At 32.6% G+C, this 24,867-nt stretch overlaps 1 protein-coding gene across 1 annotated transcript in view; it reads left to right on the forward strand.

The window, feature by feature from the left end:
* Positions 1 to 22,442, forward strand: part of LOC123703216 (titin homolog) — a 139,783-nt gene extending 117,341 nt beyond the window's left edge. The window contains exons 5-9 of the mRNA XM_045651145.1: positions 744 to 955; positions 4,081 to 4,294; positions 14,791 to 14,968; positions 21,161 to 21,297; positions 22,219 to 22,442. Of these exons, the coding sequence (XP_045507101.1) occupies positions 744 to 955; positions 4,081 to 4,294; positions 14,791 to 14,968; positions 21,161 to 21,297; positions 22,219 to 22,301 (824 nt within the window). The 3' untranslated portion in view covers positions 22,302 to 22,442. The remainder of the gene's footprint in view (positions 1 to 743; positions 956 to 4,080; positions 4,295 to 14,790; positions 14,969 to 21,160; positions 21,298 to 22,218) is intronic.
* The last annotated feature ends 2,425 nt before the right edge of the window (positions 22,443 to 24,867 follow it).

Consider the following 24,867-nt stretch of genomic DNA (forward strand, 5'->3'; position numbering starts at 1 on the left):
GGTTTATATGGTTTTTGTAAGGACGCCTAATAATGCCTCCACTGGGAGGCATTATTACATTATTACTGACAAAATATTTAAAATTTTTATTTTTATAAAAATATCAACACCCGCAAAGTATTTGATTGGAGTTAAATAAATTGATTTAACATGATTAATGTACTTTTGATCTATGAATAGATACTTTTATCCACGATATTCAAAAGTTAATTATTATATGATATATTATATAAAAATGATAATTTTATACCTATGCAACGACTGATTGAAAAGCATCAAGTGAATATCTGATATCGTAGTACTGAATCAATAGTTATTTAATACAAAGTTCTAGGAATAACAGCTGTTACAGCATTGTATTAGTCTAACGAGCAATTTTAATTAAAAAATCTGTTACAAATATTGATATGGGTACGGATATTTTTAACGGGAAAGGGATTTTTGGTAAGATCAAAGTAGCCGACAACAAAATTCGAATTTTCATGTAAGTACATTAATCTCTTAAGATGAAAAAATATAGAAAAGATAATTAATTTTTCGGGTAATTATTAACGAGAAATCCTTGTTCCATCGAATTACAGAATTAATTAATACTTTAACAATTTCTACCCGCATAACTATACTCTTACTACTATTGCGTCTGTCTTATCTATAATACCCTCATAAGTTATACCCGGTGATTTAGAGGGCATAAGGACTAAACCAGGTCATATTGATGTTATTTATCATTCCTCTTCTTACAGACTTCAAAACCGGTGACAGCAAGATAATCAACGGGCCATTCTGGCACGAAGTATTCACAGAAATATACGAGGACCCTGAGGAGGACGTCTCGACGACGACATCGGAACCACTACCCTTCTTCGAAGATGATGCCTCGACGAATAACGTCACGGCGCAGTTGGGGAGTCGTGTTTATCTGCATTGCAGAGTTCATGACTTGGGAGAGAAGACGGTATGTAGTAATAATCAACATTATTAATATCACCAATGTGACTGTCATCAGAGTCAGGGTTAAGATCAGAATCAGAAATATATAATTATAATTATATATTCAGAAATAAATATATATTCAGAGCTAGAATAATAATCATAATGTTTTTGCTACAGTTAAAATTATTTAATATTTATAAAAAATATATCAGATTAATTCTCATAGTATAGGGCAGTGATAATATTATATTCTAATTGTTTGAATATCTCCGAGTTTTCATATTTCCAAATAAATCTTTCAACTTTTGCAATATGCGCCAACAATAATTCTAATATTTGTTTAAACCGATCCAACGAACTATTAAAAGAAGTCTCATCAAAGCTATATTAACGTAACTGCGGTTCACACGGGGTCTTTTTCTCAATCCGCACCCTCATAACGAACATGTGGCTCAACGATATGAATGCAATCATGGGAAACCGCCCGTGTAGCTGAATGAGCGGTTTTACGCTGCGGTTAACTCAATGCAGCTATCGGTTTTATCACGAGAATTGTTCCATGTCTTTAATTGTTATACCGGGTTTAGCTAGAGATGTCAGTTTTTCATTGAAATATCGAGGAACGGATCGAAAACTTAAAGAATTAATCACGTGTTTTAAATAAATCCTATCCTACTAATATTATAATCGAGTATATTTGTAGGAATGTATAGATTTTATTCTCAACAACAGTTTATGTAATTAGGTACAAAGCTGGATTACAGTGTTTCTGTTTACTTGAGTATTTCATTTTGAGATTCAACAATTAACCATAATTTTGGAAAATTAAATTATAATACAGAATAGTTCTATAGAAATTGACATCGAGGGGGCAAAAAATAAAACATTATTTTCATACAAATTCATATGAATAGCTGAGAAACAGCGATTTCAAAGGCGAAATTTGCACACTAGACCTCTCCACAAAGCCATGATATGGATCTTATAGACTATTCAATCTGTGAAATCAAATATTCCAAACGTCACTGGATCTGTGACGTAATGGATAGCTTACCAAGATGTCTGTGCAAGATGTGGATTCTGACTTTGAAATGTGCTAAGGCTGGTTGCAGAGCTTGACCGACCGTCAGTTGCAGAGTGTGTGCGGCGGGGGCTGCGCACATTCAATAGGCAACGTGAGGAGGGCGACAGACTGTTGTGGCTGCAGTCTGTCGTAGTGTAAGGCATGCGCGTAGGGTAGTCCGCGACTACATGCGAGTGGATTGCCAATGGCAGGCGCGCGAGGGGTACCGTGAGCGTTCCCACCGGAGATCCCGGGATCCCCTCTTTACACAACCTAAGAATTTCCTCACGTTAAAAAAAAAAAAAAAAAAAAAAAAAAAAAAAAAAAAAGTCAGTGCGTACCAGGGGTGACAATCTTAATAGTGGCAAACGAGAAAACATATATAAAAAAGTACTCTGTGGTGCGTACCGTCGGTCGTAACGATACGCATCAACAATTATTGTATGACTATGACACTAATGCGCATGACAATACGCGTGCGTATGGGTGATGCTATACGAGCGGTTTTCCCGCCGCGGGAATCCGATTCTGAACCGCACTAGTCACAATTTAATATGAAAGTTGTATGCTGCATACTACACTGCGCGGTTTCCCGTCGCGGTTCACAGGCGGGACAAATTCGACCGCCGCATGCAGCGTCAAACCGCCGCTGATAACCGGCGCTTTAAACTACACGGGCGGTTTCCCGCTACGTACATCATTCGGCGCGGGATCTTAGCGTTCGCTCGTGGTGTTCAAATGAACAGAAAACAGCGATAAACCGCGTCCCGTGTAGTTTGATGGTCTGCGGCAGCTTTGGCGAGCGGTTTCCCGCGACGGGAAAACCGCTCGTATAGTATCACCCTAAAGGTCGGTCTAGGAAAGGTTTTACGAATTTACATACATATGACAAGCGCGACTGACGTACGCACTGATGGTCGGTCAAGCTCTGAAACCAGCCTAAAATACAGTGACAGTATATAGAGCTAATGTAAAGCAATGGGGTTTGTGTTCCATTATATCTATTACCTTTCTATTGCTATGGAAAATAGAGGAGGTTCTGCATTCAACAAGGTAGTCTGAATAGATATCTATTTAGAAAGACAGTATGTAGATTTCCTTATAAATAGTAGACTGACTCTTTAATCTTGAACAATAAGAACATAAACAAAATATATTTTGCCCTTATATTGTAAAAGAAAAGTTCTTACTAAAGACTTAGACTTGACCTATCATCTACTCTTCTGAATATATTAAAATCGATAGTAACACAATACCTAACATTTTTTGACAGAATTTTTTAAAATTGACAACATATTCTTTGGAATTTTCTAACCACGAAAATTGCATAGTGTCTTAGCGGAAACAAGCCCGCTTTGCTCTTGGTTGGAAGCCAACTAAATACCCTTAAAGATGTTTATTACTTAATACATCAAGCAGTGTCCACATGTAAACAGAAGAATAATCGCTTCATACAATGGAATCTGGATTGGAGCCAATACGTCTCTATATTTATGGTGTAAACTGGATGAAACCAGTACTGTGATATTTTGTAAAGCCAGTTATGATGATAAATGCTCGTTTTAATTTAGTGTTTGTTTGGTATTGAGTTTATGGAATGATATATCGCTTCATGTTGGGTTTATTGTATTTGCTGAAATATGGTGCAAAAATGGGATGCGATTTTTATTGTTTTTCTTGACGTCAATTAAAATGCGTATTGTAAGCTGTTTCTTATGTAGGTATCGATATTTGGAACGACATTTTTATTTTGAAAACTATTATTATTAGTAATAGGAGCGTTAAATCCTAATTCATAACCTAAATAATGTGTCTCGATTGAGTTACAGATCTGATTTCTGTTCCATTTAAATACACTTCTCTATGTTATATGTCTTTTCAAATAGGTACTAAAGACCTTGGCTTGACCTTACCAGTATAAGCCAGCCAGCTTAATACTTTTTCATAACTTTGTCATAGGCACAATTCATTTTTCTTTTGTTGGTGTTCTTTCTGTACGTTCTGTTCTGTTTTTCAATTGTTTAAGCAAAAGATTAGATAGTTGTTGGTGCAATAGAGTTAAAAATAACTAAATATGCCATCAGATATCCTGGGTACGTCGGAAAGGCGAAGACTTACACCTACTCTCCTTCGGCCGGCACACATATTCCGCCGACTCGCGCTATTCACTCGCCTTCGAGCAGCCAAACGACTGGCGCCTGCTCATACAGTACGTGAGCGAGAGAGACGAGGGATACTACGAGTGTCAGATATCCACGCACCCGCCGCTCGTTAGACGCGTGCATTTGAGTGTAGTTGGTAAGTATAGCTAGTGACTTGAGTTACCTATAAACACCTCCGTTTTTGGTAAATATGAAGCTAGTTTTAGCCGCTTGTATTACCTATAAACACCACACACATACTCCACCCACTCATGCCATTAGCTTACGTTCAAGTAGCTTGCTAGTGTTACCTACGCTTATTACACAAGGGGAACTATATTTTCTATCACCAAAATTTATATTTGTCATCAAGTTGTATCACCTAATAAATAGATCTATCACCACGAAATATTTCCGTTCTCAGATAAACAAAAATTGTTCCCAGATATGAATTATCAAATTAATGTTAATATATGTGTAAAATAAGAGATCGATAACCAATAAAATTATATTGCATTACATGAATATAAACTTCGTTCTTATAATAACAGTTTTGTTACATAAATAATAGCTCTGTGCTCAGAATGGTAGATCTGTCACCAAATAAATCGATTATCGATCCCTGACTGCGACTCCTTTTTATTTGATATTTTGTCACCAATACAGTAGTAACATTTTATTTCATTCAGATAATAAATTAATAGTATTCGTTATCAATTTAATACATCAATTTAAAATTTTAATGAAAAAATGATCAAAGGAGCGGAGATAAATTGGCGCGCTTTAAAAATTGACATGTGCAAACATATTATCGGATTAGCCATACGCTTAAAGCTGGCCAACCCCCCACCAGAAGCAAAAAATTTGCTTATCGGCCAGAAAAGAAAAAGGGGGCGCCCTTCGAAATCCAAACCAGCGCTGATTATTCAGTGATTATTGTTTTTTAACAATAAATATTGATTATTTTAACTTTAATAAGTGTTTTATCCACAATTATGCTTACCATAAGCCAGCTATTAAACCAGAGCTGATTATTCAGTGGTTATTATTTTTAAGAATAAATATTGATTATTTTAACTTTTAGTAACATAATATGATTTATTGGTGATCTCTTTAAATTAGTTTGCTTAAATACTTATTAGGACACACCTATTATAATACATACAAAAACATTTATTTGGTACTAGACCTTATATCTCAGGATTTTAGGTGATTTATTGTGGAACTGATTTTGCATTGTATGGTGACTACATTTTGGTGACTACTATTTTGAGGACAAACCCTGTTATTTAAGAAACACAAAACTAATTAAATTGGTGATAGCTTAAATGACACCCTTACACAAGTACTCCACCAACTCGCGCTATTCACTCGCCTTCGAGCAGCCGAACGACTAGCGCGTGCATTTGAGTGTTGTTGGAGTGTAGCTAGTTTTAGTGGCTTGTTAAGATATAGACGCTTCCATATACTACACCGACTCGCGCTAGTCACTCGCATTCGAATGAATGGCAAAACACTACAACAACAACAACAACAACACTACAAAAAAGTCAAGCAACGTGCTAAACTGGCTAGTTTAGCAAGTGGTTTTGCTTGGGTTGTCTCTAATGTAATTTGATGGTGTGTATAATCTATAATATCTGCGGTGAAAGTAAATTGTAAAATGTTTATGCTGTAAGCTTTATCTGTAAATTTCATTCGAATCGAATCAATTTTTATTAAGTGTAGTATATGTAGGTATAGTAAGAAGTTGCTCACGACCCGTCCATTGAGATGGAACAGACACCATTTATTCATAAACTTTAATATTTAAAAGTATTAAGATATTACTCATAATCCTCATAATACTCACACATTTATTAAGAACCTCTTAGACGAGCTTAAATTTATATAATAAATATGTGTTACACGCAAAATTAATAAGCTACATTATTTTTAATTCCACTGCTAACTTCATTAGAGTAGGAGCCACCTGAAAATAAATTTTTACGGATATTATAACGACCACGTACGAGGCAATTAGAGTAATAAGCACTTAGCACATCATATAATTTTATTAAAGATGTCAGCTTTATTCAGCTGAGAGACTTTTCGAGCTGTATAAAGGATGCTCCATATTGCAGTTGACTTTTTTATATTTTTTTCCGTAGGTACAAAATCTTAATGAGAGTAATTAATAAATTATAAACAAAGTTAAATATTTGATGTAATAATGCAAGGAAATTCTTATTCTTTGTAAAATTATTACAGCATTTCCTAAATATATATTTTAACACTAGCTTTCGCCCGCGACTTCGTACGCGCGGATGTCGGTCTTCGCGTGGATAGTTTATTTCTCCATTTTTAGTAACTCTGACAATGACATCTTATAAAATAATATCTATTGGACCCAAATACTATATAGATTTGTATAAATAAAGGAAGAAGGTGCTGTCAATAGAAACGGTTTTTTACTAGTTCATAGTCACTTTTCATTACTCATAACATAATATAGTGATGGAATATTATATGAAAAGCCATTAAAACTCTTTATGGGTCATAAATGATGCGGATTCATTCTTATTACGGCTATCTAGCCGTAAATAAAAAAATCAAAAAAAGCCGTAAATAATGGTAATAATTAATGATGACGACGACATGATAAATTAATTTTCTTTTGAAAGACTCAAAAACAAAGGTTTTTTTTAAATATCCATCAAACATATTTACGTCTTTCTTCTTGGAGCATTAAACCAACCTTTCTTAGTATTCTCTTAATAATATATCCTTTTTTTTATAAACTCTACACAAAATAAATACAAGTATCTAGATTTTTAAGAACTATTTAATTTAAAAGTCAAAATAATAAGTCAAAAATCAAATTTTTTGACATGTAAAAATAGGTTCTTATGGCAATTTTACGTTTCGTTTCACTCTCTAGAAATAATCAGCATTAAATAGTTTTTTAAACATATCGTGAAATAATATTATTCATCCATACTAATATTATAAATGCGAAAGTAACTCTGTCTGTCTGTTACTCAATCACGCCTAAACTACTGAACCAATTTGCAGGAAATTTGGTATAGAGATATTTTGATACCCGAGAAAGGACATAGTCTACTTTTTATCTCGGGACATAGGATATAGGTTTTATCCCGGAAATCCCACGGGAACGGGAACTATGCGGGTTTTTCTTTGACTGCGGGGGTGATGCCGCGGTCGGAAAGTATAATATAAAAATTACCTAACCGAGATTATACCAGCAATTATATGCACTAGGTTTATTCAATTTACGAGTCATAAACGGAGGTTATACAACATTTTATGACTTTTACTGGCCACTAACATCACCCCGTATGAGCTGTGGCTTCATATAAAAATTTTACGACTTCACAAAAAATAGCGTTGTGTCCGGGATTCACATATACCTAGTAACTCTCTGTGGTAACTCTCATATACATAGACATATAATATTATGTATATGAGGTGTTTCAAAACGCTTTTAAAAATTTGGTATCGTAAATATCGTAAATATAGTAGAGTCGTGTTTTGTTTTACTATGTGTAATGCATTGTCTTGTTAAATAACATCCTGTTTAATAAACTGTATTATCAAGTAATGTTTTGCCACGTATTGCCTTGTTTATTGACATCCTATAACATAAACTTTATTACTTAACCTAAGGATAGGTTAAGAAAAGAGATAGGCATTTCAATTCTGGACATAGTATTTATAATTTACACAAAATCAAAACTACACAGTACAAAATACAACAAAACAGTATCAAAATATATTGTTTGAAATGGAATTAAATCCAGAATACGATTTGTTACAAAATAAATAAAATACCTAACACTAACACGAAGTATAGTTAAACCTATATAATATTTTTTCCTGCCCATTGGAACCGATATAAGCTTATAAGCCGACGATTTTCAAATAGGGTGTTTCTATTGATTTTCGTTTATCCCTCCCTACTATATTGGAAGTGTAAAAATTGTTTTTGATCGTAGTTTTTAACCGACTTCAAAAAAAAGGAGGAGGTTATCAATTCGGCCGGTATATTTTTTTTTTTTTTATGTATGTACACCGATTACTCCGAGGTTTCTGAACCGATTTACGTGATTCTTTTTTTGTTCGATGCGGGATGGTGTCGAATTGGTCCCATAAAAATTTTATTCGGATAGGCCCAGTAGTTTTTATTTTATGAGCATTTTTGTCTGTAGGTATTTGTAAATTTTGCAAGTGCAAGTTTGAAGTCGGTTGTTTTTAACGCAGCTATCACTTGTAAGGTTTAACGTGATACTTTTGAAATGGATTATTGATACGTTGCAATAAAATAGAATGACTTTTTAAATGTCTATAGTGTTCAATGCTGCATTACTAGCTTTTCGCCCGCTTTGTCTAAATGCAATAAATTATATACTAAAACCTTCCTCTTGAATCACTCTATCTATTAAAGAAAACCGCATCTTAATCCGTTGCGTCGTTTTAAAGATTTAAGCATACAAAGGGACATTCGAACATAAGGACAGAGAAAGCGACTTTGTTTTTACTATGTAGTGAAGTAATATGTATAGTAAGGGCTGATTTTTCAAACGTTGGTTAAAACTTATTAAACTACCATTTCAAAAATGTATTCTTATTTCTTATTGTCCGTTTTTGACAGATTACAGGTGACATTTTAAAATGTTCGTGTAATACTTTATTGGACGGATAAATTTTAACCAAGGATTGAAAAATCGGCCCTAGGTTAAATACTCGATTTCTGACATAACTCGAGAATTCACCCACAGCTTATAAGTATATTAAGAAGAGCTGGAACGTCAACACATTTACACATTGCACATGTTAGGCCGGGAGATACTGACACAAAATTTCGGGTCATTTGTAACAGGATGGCGGTCTAGAGGGGTCTTACTTATCCGACGAGTGTGACTTACGCCCACGCGACTAGTCCGCCGGTACCAGCGTTCTGACCATCATTTTTCTTTTTGTCATTGCGTAATAAGACCTCTGTAGAACCGCCGTTCTGTTACAAATGACCCGAAATTTTGTGTCAGTATCTCTCGGCCTATGTATGTGTCATATTTTGCAATTGTTTATAAATACAGGGTGATGTAATTGGTGTAGTACGAATATCTAAAAATCTATGAAGAATTTTGTGATACAGTAAATGGATGAATTATATACTATTTTACAGTATTTAATAAAATAATTTAATTTTTTGTTCATTTTCATTAGAAATGTCAATTTTTCTCACCAAGGTGGAAATTTGGATGATAAGGATCTTGTTAGAAAAATATAAATTTTGACTAAAATCGGCATTTTTTTTTCAACAATCAAATTACTAATTAATAATCAGAGTTATCACCATTTACATTAATTTACAAATGATATCGGTTGTTCTTACTTAAAATTGAATACCAATGTCTTATTGCGGTATGTGTTCTTTGGAAGTGATGGTAAAGTTGTTGATCCGTAATTAAATTTTGCGGAAAATCCTTTATAGCGCTTAGTTGTGACATATCCTAAGCATATTCAATAGAATTAAAAGACGGGCGAATATGCAAGCCAGTCTAAAACTTGAATATTTTGGTCTCGAAGAGCGGCCGTTCCCTGTCATGTCGTATGCGAAGGGACATTATCATTCATGAGTAAGAATTTCTGGTCCATTTTTACTTTGTATTGAACAATACTTTTTAATTAAAGGGAAAGTAGCATCACAAACTGTGAACTTTAACTTGAAAACTGTGGAAGAATTATTTAGAAAGGAAGCAAATGCTATTAGTCTGGATATGTTTAGTGACGTTTGGAGAAAGACGCGAGAACATGAGGAAAAATATATTCAATTAGAACCAAAAGTAGATAATTACACTGACTCATTTATAATAACATTAAGAAATTCCGACGGCGAAACATCGAGTTCTTCGAGCGATGAAAGTTTCAGTGAAGTAGAAGATTACGATTATGATTAAATAGATTCTTCTTCTTCTCTATAGATACTGCTTTCTGAATTGGTGGTAAATGTTAAAACTGTTAAACTGTTATGACGATTCAAAAGTGCTTCTAGAAGAAGTCTAATTGTATAAATGTTTGAGTTTGAGTTTAAAACCAATAGTGTGAAAATTATACAATAAACATGTAACACATATTTGTTAGCGCGTATTGGTAGGTATTACGTACTTACTACAAATATAATATTTCTTAGATATTTTTACTCGACCAAAGTCAGGACAAGACTGCTTCGCAACTGCAGAAGACGTCCGTTATTTAAATCATTATCAAAACAACCATCCGTGTGTTGGGACTTGGGAGTGAGCGCACGTGTTATTTGTATTGTTTTTATGACCTGAAATTTAATAATTATTTGATAATTGAATGATTATTAATACTTTTATCCAATTGATTATTTTTAGAATAAATAATTAAGTTCATCAATTGATTTACTTTTAAATTATAATTTTACAGGTAAATTATGAGAGCTTTCATAATTATATTTGCATATATTTATCTACAACGCACCCATTTTACAATTCAAGTCTAAAATGAAACTAGAGTCGCATTTATTTTTGAACATACTGTAAGTGAAATTGCATAAGTGTGAGTACTGTGAACATGCCAGCTTTCCTTAATTGACCTGTATGTCTTAGTCACGTTCTTACTATTATACCATAGGAATTCTTTTATTCCAATGCTATTTGCAATATGTGGCTCTAATGCTATTTTTAATACCCACCGTTATATGCGAACAATAAATGAAAAGAAGAAAGAAGGCTAAGCGTTATTATTAAGGCTTTTACATGCGCTAATAACCTTGAGCATACTTGACGGATCTCAAACCTCTCACCCTGCACCTTCTTTTTTCCTCGCATTTTGTATTTAAAAAGATACTAATCAGTGAAACAAAAAATCCTCGTCAGGGACTGTTGTGTAACTGATAATTTATTAAACACAAAATTTTCAGAGCTCTAAGTCAGCAGGTTACGAAGTTTATAGAGTATTTGCGGAAAAATCGATGACCACGGCACATTTTTTTTCTAGAAATCTATTAACTTTGGAAAAAAGTCCTCGCGAGCAATTAAAGATCAAAGACCATCCTATTTTATATATTTTTTTCGGTATTTTGCTTTATGTTGTACCAGACTTTATAGAGGTTGAACATAGTCGAAATTGCCGGGTAACGCCTTAAAATCTAGCGGTCCGCCCTGTCTTCGCCCGTGGTATATATTTACGTTTTCTCTACATAATAAGTAATAACCATCCTCGTACTTCAAGGAATATAATAAAAAAAGAATTATCGAAATCGGTCCACCTGTTCACGCGTGATGCCGTGACAAAAAATCTATTCATATAATAAAACTATAGATTTAATATCTGTTAGGAAAACTGCTGGACGTATTTTGATTGAGTTTTGTTGCGGCAACATAGGCAGATAGATACATTTTGTATTTGAATTAGCGCACTTGCGAACGAAGTCACGAGCGCAGCGACTAGTAAAAATATCATTAAAAGAAGTAAACGAGAATCGAATAAATAAGAATTTTAAATCAATTTTAAAATTCATTGAAATCGATTCTTTATCCTCGTTAATTTTGAGTTTAATACAAGCATTAAGAATGTTAATCTTTCCATAATACTATTAGTATAGATTTTCTTTCGATATTGAATAAATCTGTATACACCAAATCGCTTTAAAACATAAAATACCGATAATCATACCAGACCACGTTAAACAGAATACGATATCAATTTCACGTCACGTAATTAAATTAATAAATGTAATTAAAATATTACATTAATAAAATGTTCACTTTGGAAGCGTTAATGTTCATATTTCCAGCAATTTTCACGTAGAGATTCGTTAATTCAATTATGAAATATCAATTTATAATCTGTTGTGTGTGTGTGTTTAGAATATTTACAATAACATCAAACAATATCTAATGTGTTAAAAACAGAAGTGTTTTTTTATTCGTATAAAAATGTTATTAAAAGACATTCACGGTTAAAAATACGACCAAAGTATAATTTATATTACATTTAATCGAAGATATAATGAGTTGAAAAGTGTATTTATTTCATCGAAAACAATATTACAAGACAAAAACTTTATTAATCGCATCACTTAACAACCTGCAAGAAAGCGACAAACTACAAATCCCACCATGAACAAATATCCGGGAAAGTTCAATAAAAACTATAACCCGGATTAAAGTTAACCGGCTCCGAACTGTCCCGGATCAATTGGAACTCATGGACACCCGAATGTAATCCGGGCTGTCTTTAATTACGCATTTACGTCACACAGATAAGCCTTTAAGCCTAACCTAACATGTATTCCCATATATGTATGCTAGTAAAATTCTGATTTCATCAAGTGATAGGTTTTGATGTAGGGCTTCGGTTTCAAGGCTTTTGTGGGAATTAGATTTGTAGTTGATTGGGACTCGTCCGTGGATGTATAAATTTGTATTCACTATGTTCGGTATACATAATTTATGTGTATCTTGATGTCTAAATAATTCAAATGCATCTATCTGATATATCATATTCTGTATATACCTATCTATGTATAAATAAGTAATCTTTAAGATACATGAATCGGATTTTACTCAAACACATTGACAGATAAACGATGTTTTAAGATATAGCTTATAAATATTTAGGAAAAGGCATTGTCCAAACAAATTTCGTTTAACACTAAAATGCGGACTTTATTTTCTTTACTATAATATAAAATATACATACACATTTTATACACACAACATAAAACTGACGGCAACCATATTGTTAAAATTTAAATTTAAAAAGAAAATATCCACGGAGATTCAACATTGGCGTATTAATTTAATTTTCCATACAATGCCCTCACCACGAATATTGACGTCCTACACAATGGCAGTGAAGCGAAACAAGAATGTATTACCATTTTCTTTGGATAAAATATTTCTTTAAAAGGATCCTCACACGTATTTCGTGAGACAGACGTGACTTCAATTTAATGCAGTTTCTAGACTTGCTTGCAATGCTGCCAGGTTTTATGTGAATTCTGTAGGTGTTCATTGGTTAAACATAGCTTTTAAGGGTTGAGAATTGGAAACTGCATGGTGAGCAAAAATTTAATTTGTGTCTTTATTGACTTGAAAATTATTCTACTGCTTTTTAGATATTAAATAATAATAATAATAGTTTAAAAAACTAAAAAACACGCTTTTTATAGAAAACCGAACTAAAAAATAGAAAATTTTATCAAATTAGTGTATTGTCATCGGTCCTCAATAAATCTACAAAGTTTGAACGAAATCTGGCCGTTTAAAGTGGGTAAAAATCGCGCCCAAAGAAGTCGGTTACAAACATACAGGTGAAGCTAATATAAAGCGTGTAAAAAAAACTTTGCTTGCGTTTGATATGTTGACATAATATTATGTATAAAGACTAATTTTAAGCGTAATCAGTTTTTATCTATCTTTCTATGTTTTTACCAATTAATCCCAATGACATATTACGTTACATAAAATGAAGACACAACGAGCAATTAATAAATAAAGTTCATTCATTCATTGAAATATGAAATTGTAAGCGATTATTATTATCTACTAGCGGTCCGCCCCGGCTTCGCCCGTGGTACATATTAACGTTTTCTCTACATAAGAACCATCCTCGTACTTCAAGGAATATAATAAAAAAAGAATTATCGAAATCGGTTCAGCCGTTCTCGAGTTATGGAATTACAACGAAAAGTGGCATTGATTTTTATATATTAGAGAAGAGAAGATTATAATAATAATTAACATCGATCCACGTACAAATTCAAACAATTTGACGTTATTATAATACAAGGATTCAAATGTATGATTATCTAATTATACATAAGTATTGTGTGACGAATTACGCTTGAATTATTTAATGTGACTCAATTTGGAATAAAATTAAATTAAATATATACAGGAGTTAATAACAGACCGTTCGTAGATGTTAAAATAGATAACTATGCCAATTACGTTTCAAATTTTGTGAAATTCCCAGTTCCCACATTATATTGATAGCAATACATACATTAACATAATATGAATATTTTTAAATAGGTACTAAAAAGGAAACTACAATAATGTATCTACAGTATGAACAAAGTGCCTAGGCACTTGGCTCTAGTTCTAGGATGATAGATCATAATATTTTTTTTTGGCTTGGTTGGTAGTGGCGCTGCCTTCCAAGCCAGAGGTCGTGGGGTCGATTCCTACCCGAGGCAAATAATTGTGTGATGAAAATAGATGTTTGCTCTGTGTTTGGGTGTTAATTATTGATATAAGTTATTTATTTAAAATTATATATTATGTATGTTTATCAGCCATCTGGTTTCCATAACACAAGTGAAAGCTTAGTACAGATCGTGTCGTGTGTAAAAATTGTCCTGAACTATCTATTTATTTATTATTAAGCTATTGCATAGCTTCTATCGCGGGCCTTGAGCGCGGGGACCGAATCGAGAAATTCCGTAACGAAAAAACCTCACGCTCACCACTCCGACGGGCGGAGGTGTGGCTTGAAGGCATAGCAATCATAGCATGCTATAGCTTTACCGCGGCAGTCCCCGAGTGCTACACGTCTTTTTTATTATAAGCGTTGTCTAAATAACATTAATAATTCTTATACATTTCTCTTCAACAGTGCCAAAAGTTGAGATCATAGACGAGCGTGGTCGACCACTACAAGACAAGTTCTACAAAGAAGGTTCTATAATAGAACTGCGTTGTATTGTGAGTGAAGTGCCACAACCAGCAAGACAGGTGAACTGGAAGCATGGGGGGAGGTTACTGAACTATGACACGAAGAGAGGGGGGGTTAGGTAAGTTCATTTTACCTATATCTTATTAATTTATTATTGTATGTGGGAATCGAGATTCGGCACGAATTGTGGAGCTTGAGTTTCGGCACGAATCTATACTAATATTATAAAGCTGATGAGTTTGTTTGTTTGAACGCGCTAATCTCGGGAACTACTGGTCCGATTTCACTGGTCCGATTTGAAAAATTATTTCGGTGTTAGATAGCCCATTCATTGAGGTAGGCTGTAGGTAGGTTAAAAGGCCCACTTGTGATTCAAACAATATTGGCTAAAATAATCTTTTCACAATAATGAAATCAATGTATAAAGTAAAAAATAACTTTTTTTGAAGTTGTTACCAACAGCAACAGCTTCAGGTTCAAACCTTTTAGATTCTCAATAATAAACTATTTATTTCGATATTTTTTATATTCCGATTTTTTCTTTTACTTTCTCGTTATTTATTCGATTCTTTGAGTTTAATCAAGCTAAATTGAGATTACTTCGTGTTATATATGTTTGTTATTTCTTTATCAAAAGACTCGATATTTCTTTCTCAGTCTTAGTAAATTCAGTGGAAATTTCAATACGTAGAAATAGAGTAACCTAGATATTTTCACGAAGCACAGATTTTATAAAGAAATTTACCCAATGCGAGCACAAAACGGAAACCTCATTCCAATAATTGTTTGTAATTTTAGTTAATTTACGCAAAATAGAACTCACTCAAAGGGAATTTATTCGGCAATTCTTTTCCTATAATACTCTGAGTTGTTCATTCATTATTCATTACTTAAACAAGGTGGCATTACAAGGTGGCAAGGCTTATTTAGACCGAAATGAAAATTCTTTGAGTAACATGAAGACAACCTTCTTTAATGTCTTTAATTTTTGCATTTGTCTTGCGAGAATATTTAGTTATAAGTTTATTGAAATTTTCATGCATATGATCTAATTTAAATTAAGGAAGATCGGGTCCTCCTAACAAAGGCTTACTCTTAAAATTACTAGTAGTGCCCTAGTACTCTGTATTTTGTTAAATTTTGGAACTATTTTAATTTTGAATTTATTTGTTTCACTAAGTTTTACTCGCGATTGTTTAAATCGATATAATCACATGATAATAATCAGCCTTTTGTAAGTGGTCCCTCTTCACAATGGGCAGCGATGGGCGAGTGAGCAATCACGATAGTGTAGAGTGCCTAAATGTCTATGATCGGCCGTCATTGTTGTTTATTCATAATCGCCGTAATAACAGCAATCATCGACGATCATTTGTTGGGCCAATGCTGCCCATTGTGAAGAGGGCCTATAAGAGTATTTATTTTACTGTCCTATTTTACGATTTGGGTTTAGGGTTTACATTATCTATGATAGGACGAAAAGCTATTTGTCAAGGCAAGGCGTTTTCTGTAATAGGCTCTTTTTTATTCAAACTCAAGATTCTAGACTTCTTACACTGTAATAACCAAATGAGAAATATATACCTACTTATATTTCTGGTTTTTATTAATGTTGTTATATTGACTCAGACTTATTTTTTCATACATTTACCCTTAAAATTATTTGTTCAGTTTTTTAATATATTATCTCAATGTTAAACATATTTACTGAAACAAAACACTGATGTTTAAATTCGCCAACGCTATTTTCGTGGTCTTATACAGAATAAAATAAAACAGCGTAAATTTAAAAGCTAACTTTCTCAGTTGTAAGAATACATTTTAAAACGATGACTCTTATGTTTGTGAAATAGCTTCCAGAAACTTAGTCATTCGAAATTCTCTGAGAAAATACGAAAATGCCTTAATAATGTCTGGGTGTTCTGTATATTTATCGTATACATAAAATATTACAACCAGATTGTAAAATATAATGGTTTTCTGTTTATATGTAAAAGCTACTTATGACGTAGAGTTTTATGTTATGAGGTAAGGAAAGGTGTTTAGGAAATAATGATATGAATACAGGTGTGCAGAGTTTTTTAATGATTGTTTTGTTATATAAAGTGTAACTTTTCTCCATATAAATAACAATATAAGGCAAGTTGCGGAGCTTGACCGACCGTCAGTGTGTACCGTCGGTCCTAACGATACGCATCAACAATTGTATGACTATGACACTAATGCGCATGACAATACGCGTGCGTATGGTCGGTCTAGCTATGAACGGTTTTATGAATTTCCATACAATATATTATGACAAGCGCGACTGACGTACGCACTGATGGTCGGTCAAGCTCTGCAACCAGCCTAAACAAACGAAAATTTCGCTTGTAAACAAAAATTTTAATTATTTTGGATGAAGTTGATACTGTACTTTTTTACGTTACGCTGATCGATTTTCACGTGTGATTGTTTTAAACAACGAATTTAATTTTATTTCATACTATTCAGATTCTAAAATAATCATAACACAAATATAAACAATAAAATATACCTACCTACAGCCCAGTATATAAAGGTGGGTAACTAAGTTTTTTTACCGCGGTTCGTTAGTGTAGATAATTGTACATTTTTAAGTGACAGATTGGTGAAGAAAATTCGTATCACATTCTTTCAGATCTGAAACTAAACGTAAACAAAGTCGTGAACAGAAATCTGATAATCCTAGACTATTTTATTACTCACGTTTTACTCAACTACTATATAAATTTAAATGTATATTATATGAATATACACCGGAAGGGTATGTAAGATGAAGGATCTCTTGCCGATAACATCTGCAAATGATGAAGTGGTAATGACCACAATATAATAGCTGTTAGATAATTTGAAATGTCTGTATCAAGCTTAGAATAATATATTAATGTTGTTATTTTCTTTTATTACTTTAAGACAATAATATAATATGCCACTTGTTCTTTATATGTAAATTTTTTTAATTTAATTTCTTGACCAAAGTAAAACATATCCAAAAATATCAGAAAAAGTCATTAAAATTCAATCAACTCTTCTTGTGTTAAAAAAAACTAAATACCTACTTACACGAGTTTCTTTTATTTAAATAGATATACACTGTCTTCAAGACTAATAATAAACGTAAACAGACACAATAAATAACGGATAGTAGCTAATTGGATAAGGAAAAAACAATATTCCGACATCTTTAATTAAGGTCCGAATAATGTTTATTTGCATCTTAAAGTTAATTAGGACGCACCCCCATTTATCTTGGCAATTATAACAAATAGGGGTTGTTAATACCTCGTAAATTAAAATCTGGATCATTTTCCGTGAAACCCCTTTGGGACAATTATGTTTTTAACACCAGTTTGGGAGTATTTTGTGATATAATTAAAAGGTATATTAAAGTGATGATGTTTATATTGGTACGAAGTTACGAAAGGGGGCTAGACGGAATGAATTAAGACGAAAAGTTGTAACGACACTTTTTTCTAAAGACGTGCGGCGTGCGCGTCTGTCTCTCTCTAACTGAAAACTTTGTTATTTCAGGATTTATTCGATTTGAAAGGAACTATCTGCTATAAGTGATTGATAATAATATTCTGGAATTTTCCTGATACATCCGTACTAGCTTTCCGCCTGCGACTTCGCCCGTGTAGTCATAGGAAAATCCGCATAGTTCTCGTTCCCGTAGGATTTCCGAATTATCTATCGTAAGTCCTTTATGTAAGTATCAAACTGTCTTCATACCAAATTTCTTCCAAATCGGTTCCGCGGTTCAAGCGTGAAGAAGAGACAGACAAACAGATAGAGATGCTTTCGTATTTAAAATATTAGTTAGGATTTTGTTATATATCGTTTTTGCACTTCAAATTCCAATTGCTTTTGTAAATAATTCACTAAATATTAAACTAGCACTCCAAAATATGCATATCGCGTATTTGCATTAAAATATTCATTCTAATGTCCAAGGAATTAACATGCAAAGCAATTCGACTTTATAGTGTGGAAAATATTTTGTTCAAAGTTCCCACGGAAAAGCGGGATGAGAGACACAAATAATATCAACATGGGTGGATAATTAAATGAATGTGGGGTTTCATTGTTTATATTTTAAGTTTAGTAGGAGACTTTTTACAAAGCAAATTTTGGATGGATTACATCATACTTCTTCAAGTTTAATAAGACTTATATTATTATTAATACTTAACACCATAACATATACGTAATAAAAACATAGAAAATGAAAAAATATAATAGAAAAGTAAGATGTGCTCGAATTAAAAACCCACCCTAAAAATGCATTAATAAAAAAGAAAAAATTGGAGTGTATTCAAATTTATAAACGTTAGTTAGAAAATGCAATCAACTTTTTAATATCCATTAAAATAGAAACAAAATAATAAATAACAATAATCGTTCCGTTATTTCAACTCACCAAAATTTTGAACGATAAATATGTTTTACAATCGTCTAGAGACTACGCCTAAGTAAATAAAACCCTCACAGATTGTTAGATCGATTACAGACTAGCGTTTTATACGCGCGTTTAAGAGCGTTTTTGGAAGCGCATGGCACGTATACAGGGTATTTTTAAAAGGGTATCTTTTGTCAAACGCGCAACTCCTCATTCGACGGCGAATGAGCAATGTTTCAGTTTTTTTTTAACATATAAGCGCACGTAAAACCGATTTCTAGCTTGGAGACGCATGCCGTGGCGACGCGGACGCTTTGCCATGCTATACAGGGTTACTTGTAAAACACCAGCAACCTCGCAGGACAAGATAGCTAACATCATAAGTAACAACATTTGTTCTACGACTTTTGATAATTTGTTAGATTGTATTTTCATACAAAAATAAATTTTCATTTAATTTTCCGTTTAAATGTTATAAACTCTACGCGCATTCCGAAACTTACGTAAACAAGAAGCGAACGGGAGGGGAAAGGGGGCGTCGCGTCGTCCTTTCGATAATGAATAGAACATAGACTTACAAATGTTAGGAGAGTACAATAAAAGCTTAAAAAATCATTTAAAAATAATTTATTGCGTTATGCCAAAAGTCGTAGATCAAATGTTGTTACATATGATGTTTGCTATCTTGTCCTGCGAGGTTGCTGGTGTTTTACAAATAATCCTGTATAATAATCTTGTATTTTATTTTTGTCTAACGGATCTTAGTCGTCCATTAATGTACATAATAATTCAATAAAGGATATTTTATTATTTTATTATTATTTATTTAATATTATAATAATAATCGCTCCATGCCGATTTCGGCTACAGTCAATACGGTGGGTCAACATTGTCCTGTCGTGTGCTCGCAGGTGGCTGATGTAGCCAATTTTATGGTATGTACATAATATACATAGTCTATATTCTTATAGTCTATATAATAATAATACAATATATTTTTTTATAATAGACGTTGTGTTCCTACCAAATCGTCGATGTCACATATCTGCCAGGCGTTCCGTGACAGCTCACAATATATTATGTATTTTGAATCGTTTAATGTAGACGGCGCGGGCGCGTAAACGCGGCAGCTGAAACGACCGTATACGCCCAGAAAAAAGCACAAAACCTGCTTATTGAATAAATATGTAAAATCCCCAATGGAATTAACCCTTCTGCTAATGATCCAGATTAAATTTACGGGGTGTTAAGTGCCCTTGTTTGGTAATTGAGGAGATTAAGCCGACATAGATGAAGATTTAGCATGTGTTCACGAGTAAGTGTGTTGAGGTTGGTTTAAGTTTGAAGTTAACACTTATACAATATAACACTATTATAATATGATATTTATAAACTTAAAAAATGCGATACCTATAAAATCTGTTAAAATAGTCCATGTGGTGTTAAGTATTTCTAATAAAAGCAGTTGAAGTAATCAATAAATAATACAAAGCAAGGTATTCATTTATTCTTATTGGCCAAATAGCACGATTTTTTTTTTGTGAAATGACATTATTAGCCAATGTTGAAAAAACACAAGGGATCCTTATTTTACTCTATCATTATTTTCTTTCTGTACAACTTCTATAATACTAGTTTCTTAAGCGAGATATTTCTTATACTATAGTTAGTATTTAAATGCCTGTAGTATGTACCTTGCCTCACAAATCTGCAACTACCTGCATTTAATTTAACTAGGGAAGCGCGTACCATCTTAGCCCACATCTTAGCTTTCTATCAGGCGAGATTGTGGCCAAGCGCTTCCCTATCTACAATTAAAAAAAAATCTTTACTGTGGGTAGTTGTACATTTGCGGGTACTTATATACTTGTAACGCGCCTTTCCTTTCAGTGTGAAGACGGAAGCCACGGCGAACGGAGCTCTCTCCAGACTGTATATAGCTAACGCTAATAGAAACGATTCTGGTAACTATACATGTTCGCTCGCTGACGTTGCCGCGTCAGCTGTTTCTGTTCATGTGTTGAGAGGTAAATATGGTGTTTTTATTAATTAATTTGTTTCTAATACAAATTTTTTTATGAGACTCGTATTTCAGTGAGATTTTTTTGAATGCACAGTTTGTATGTGGTTTTCTCAGGCAAGAGATGGAGATTATCCTTTTTTGATGATCCTTATTTTGTCAACAATTAAATTGCTGATACAGATTATACTAATTAAAGCTTTAATCTAGTTCTGCTATGATTAATCTATCAGCTATCTTATTCACAGACGTAACTAATTAATATTTATAATTTATTTTATATCGTTTTGTTGTCATTTTATAATATAGGTAATATAAATAGGTCTTTTTTTTATAAAACTCTATTTGCTTGAAGTATTTCTGTAACCTAATACCTAGTTTAATTCAAATATTAAGCATCTCTTGTACCTCAGGAATATCACAACATACCAAGTAAACGTATAATCCCTCAAATATATTCCATCTCATATCGCAATAATCTAAGCAAATACGTACCTAAAAGCGCTTCTATGCCAACTAAACCGATTTTGGTACCATTATAACGAAGATATAATATGTTTGCTCTATGTCTGGGTGTTAATTATCTATATAAGGTATTTATTTAAAATTATATATTATGTACGTTTATCAGCCATCTGGTTTCCATAACACAAGCGAAAGCTTAGTATGGGATCAGATCGTGACGTGTGTGAAAATTGTCCTGAAATATTTATTTATTTATAACTAGCTTCCGCCCACGACTTTGTACGTGCATCCCCGTTTTTCCCCATTCCCGTAAGAATTTCGGGATGTCTACGTCCTAACATCTACCTGCATGCCAAATACGTCCAGTGGTTTGGGCTGTGCGTTGATAGATCACTATATCAGTCACCTTTGAGTTTTATGTATATAGAAATTATTTATTTATTTATTATTCAAATCCTTACAGGCGAGAATCCTCTAGCGATGCAGCGCGGCAACGCGTCGATGTTACATCCATCGCTTGTTATGTTCTTTGTATATATCAGCTGACGTTTGTTAAGCGCGTAATGTACTACGCGCTGTGTATAAATAGTCGTAGATAGATTGTATCGATTGGAGCTCTTGGTGGGTTAGGTTGAGAACTAATTTGTTTGGGTTTAAAATGGGTTTTATGAGCGTATTTTTCGTGGATTTTTGGCCCGATCTGACCACGACACAATAGATTTTCTATTGTGTCTGTGATTCCGGGGGCTGAGTTATTAAGATCTTTTCAGTTATGTTAAACAGTTTGCAATATTATAGGATTATTATAGAGCTTTTAAACTACGTAGTGATTTTAAAGTTTAATTTATTATTATATCGGTGATGATAACATTTCAGCGATTATATTATTATGTTTAACAGAATAATGAGAAACTCAATAGACATAAAATATAAATTAGACAGGTAAATATAATTCTTTCATAGATTTATACTTAACATAATACAAAACTAATATTTACATATCGAGTTGCAAGCTGCAAAAGTTTATCATTTCCGCTTTCTGTTTACATAAGTGAATAAATTCTTCAGGCATCTGTTCATAAGTTAAAAACTTGTAGTATGCTTGTAATAAGGAACTTTTAAATAAGAATCAAGTATTGAAGTATTTTCGAATGAAGGAATGTTTAAATTGAAAATATTGTATCAAATAACTATGAGTATTTCTGAATACAAGAAAATATGAATATTACGTGAATATTTTGATTATAAAAAGGATTGGAAGTTTTTATATAATTAAAAAAAAATCACGAGGCAGAATCGAACCCGCGTTTAAACTCAAACTCAAACATTCATTTATTCAATTAGACTACTATTTAGTAGCACTTTCGAATCGTCATTACATAATTATTTTTAACATTAACCATTACCGTGATTCCGCCTTAAAGTAAACTGTTTTTACATAACTGAAAAGCGCAGTACATATTATATTGCTACCTATAAAAATTTAACAGTCAAAATTTTAAATAAAACCAAATTTAAATCCCTTACATGCTAAATTTCAAAACATAACTTCTACTACGAAATAGAGAAGTAAAGCATCGAATACACAAACGGCTAAATAAAATATAAAGCATGTTTTACACAATCCATTCAGGTTTTAAAACTTACCACAAAGAGCTTCGATCCTATATCTTAACTTAGATGTAAGTTTGCGTCTTTGTCGGTTAAGTTTAAGGAAAACATCAAATAAAGATACACTAACTTTACGAATAACATTTGGAACAAGATGGCTGACGTGTTTCTTTTAGTTACCTACCTACATTTACAATGAGGTTTTACTAATGAGTGCTACAAATCTATGCTAATATTATAAAGGTGAAGAGTTTTTTCATTTGTTTGAACGCGCTAATCTCGAGAACTACTGTTCCGATTTGAAAAATTCTTTCGGTGTTAGATAGCCCATTTATCGAGGAAGGCTATAGGGTATATATCATGACGCTACGACCTACAGGAGTGGAGCCACAGGGGTGAAACCGCGTGGAGCAGCTAGTCGCATATAAATTAAAAATTCCACACAAAGATATATTATTCAATTGAAACGTAATTTCCTTAGATGAAAAAAGCTTTATAATATTAGTATACATTAAAGAAATTGTTTGCTTATCTATATATTGTAATGCATTGGGGTAATTATGAATGGCAGGACACTTCCTAAAATATTGGTTTTCTATACAGTTTATACTGATTCTTGTTAATCAAAGAATTAAATATTATATTGATGGGTTACACAGAAAGAGCATAATATTATTATGTTGTTCCGTGTATTAAATAATACCTTTTTCGCCTCTATGACGCATAGCATTGGAATTTATGTGGAAATCATACTTTTCAGAATTTAACTATATTCATAATTACCTTAACGCACTATTTTTGTTGTATATTTATTTATTCGTTTTTTCTCTTATTTAACGATGTATAAATTTAAACATTAAAAATGAATTGCAAAGGATTACATTAAAATGTCTTCAACTTTACAAAATGTTAATTTACTTATAATGTATTAAAATCACTCAACTTGTTAAAAATCTTTTAATTAAAATTGTAAAATAAACGTACATTTGTTTACAAAACAATATTATAAGTGTATATAATATCTTAAGTAAGGTTTGTATGATAGTTTGTGTATGTTTAACACTAGAACTAACTTAAAGTTTTTACTGTTATTATAAACAGACTGTGTAGAGGATGTTCATAAGTCCCTTTTTACTGTTACCTGCGGAAATACAGGCAATCTTATTTTTTGTTTTAATTTTTCATTATTTGTTTTTGAAGTATTAGTTTTGTAGGTAATACATATTATTGTGAACAACTAGTTTTCAAATGCAATTTAAAACTGTGTTTTGATGAAATGTAAATTTATTGTTTTTAAGAAATAAAACCGAAATAAAAGAAAAGAATCGATAATATTCCCAGTTACATTTTCCAGAAATTATTATTCTCTCCCAGAGCAATTAGTGAACCTGAAATTTTTTTACATTTTTTGTCCAATAACTAAAATAAAAATTAAATTCCGAGCTACCAGGAACGTATAAAGTCAAGAAGCTTTTAACGTGAACTCGATCTTTCCTATAGT

Source organism: Colias croceus, chromosome 25 (genome assembly GCF_905220415.1).
Source record: "Colias croceus chromosome 25, ilColCroc2.1".
Classification (NCBI taxonomy): domain Eukaryota; kingdom Metazoa; phylum Arthropoda; class Insecta; order Lepidoptera; family Pieridae; genus Colias; species Colias croceus.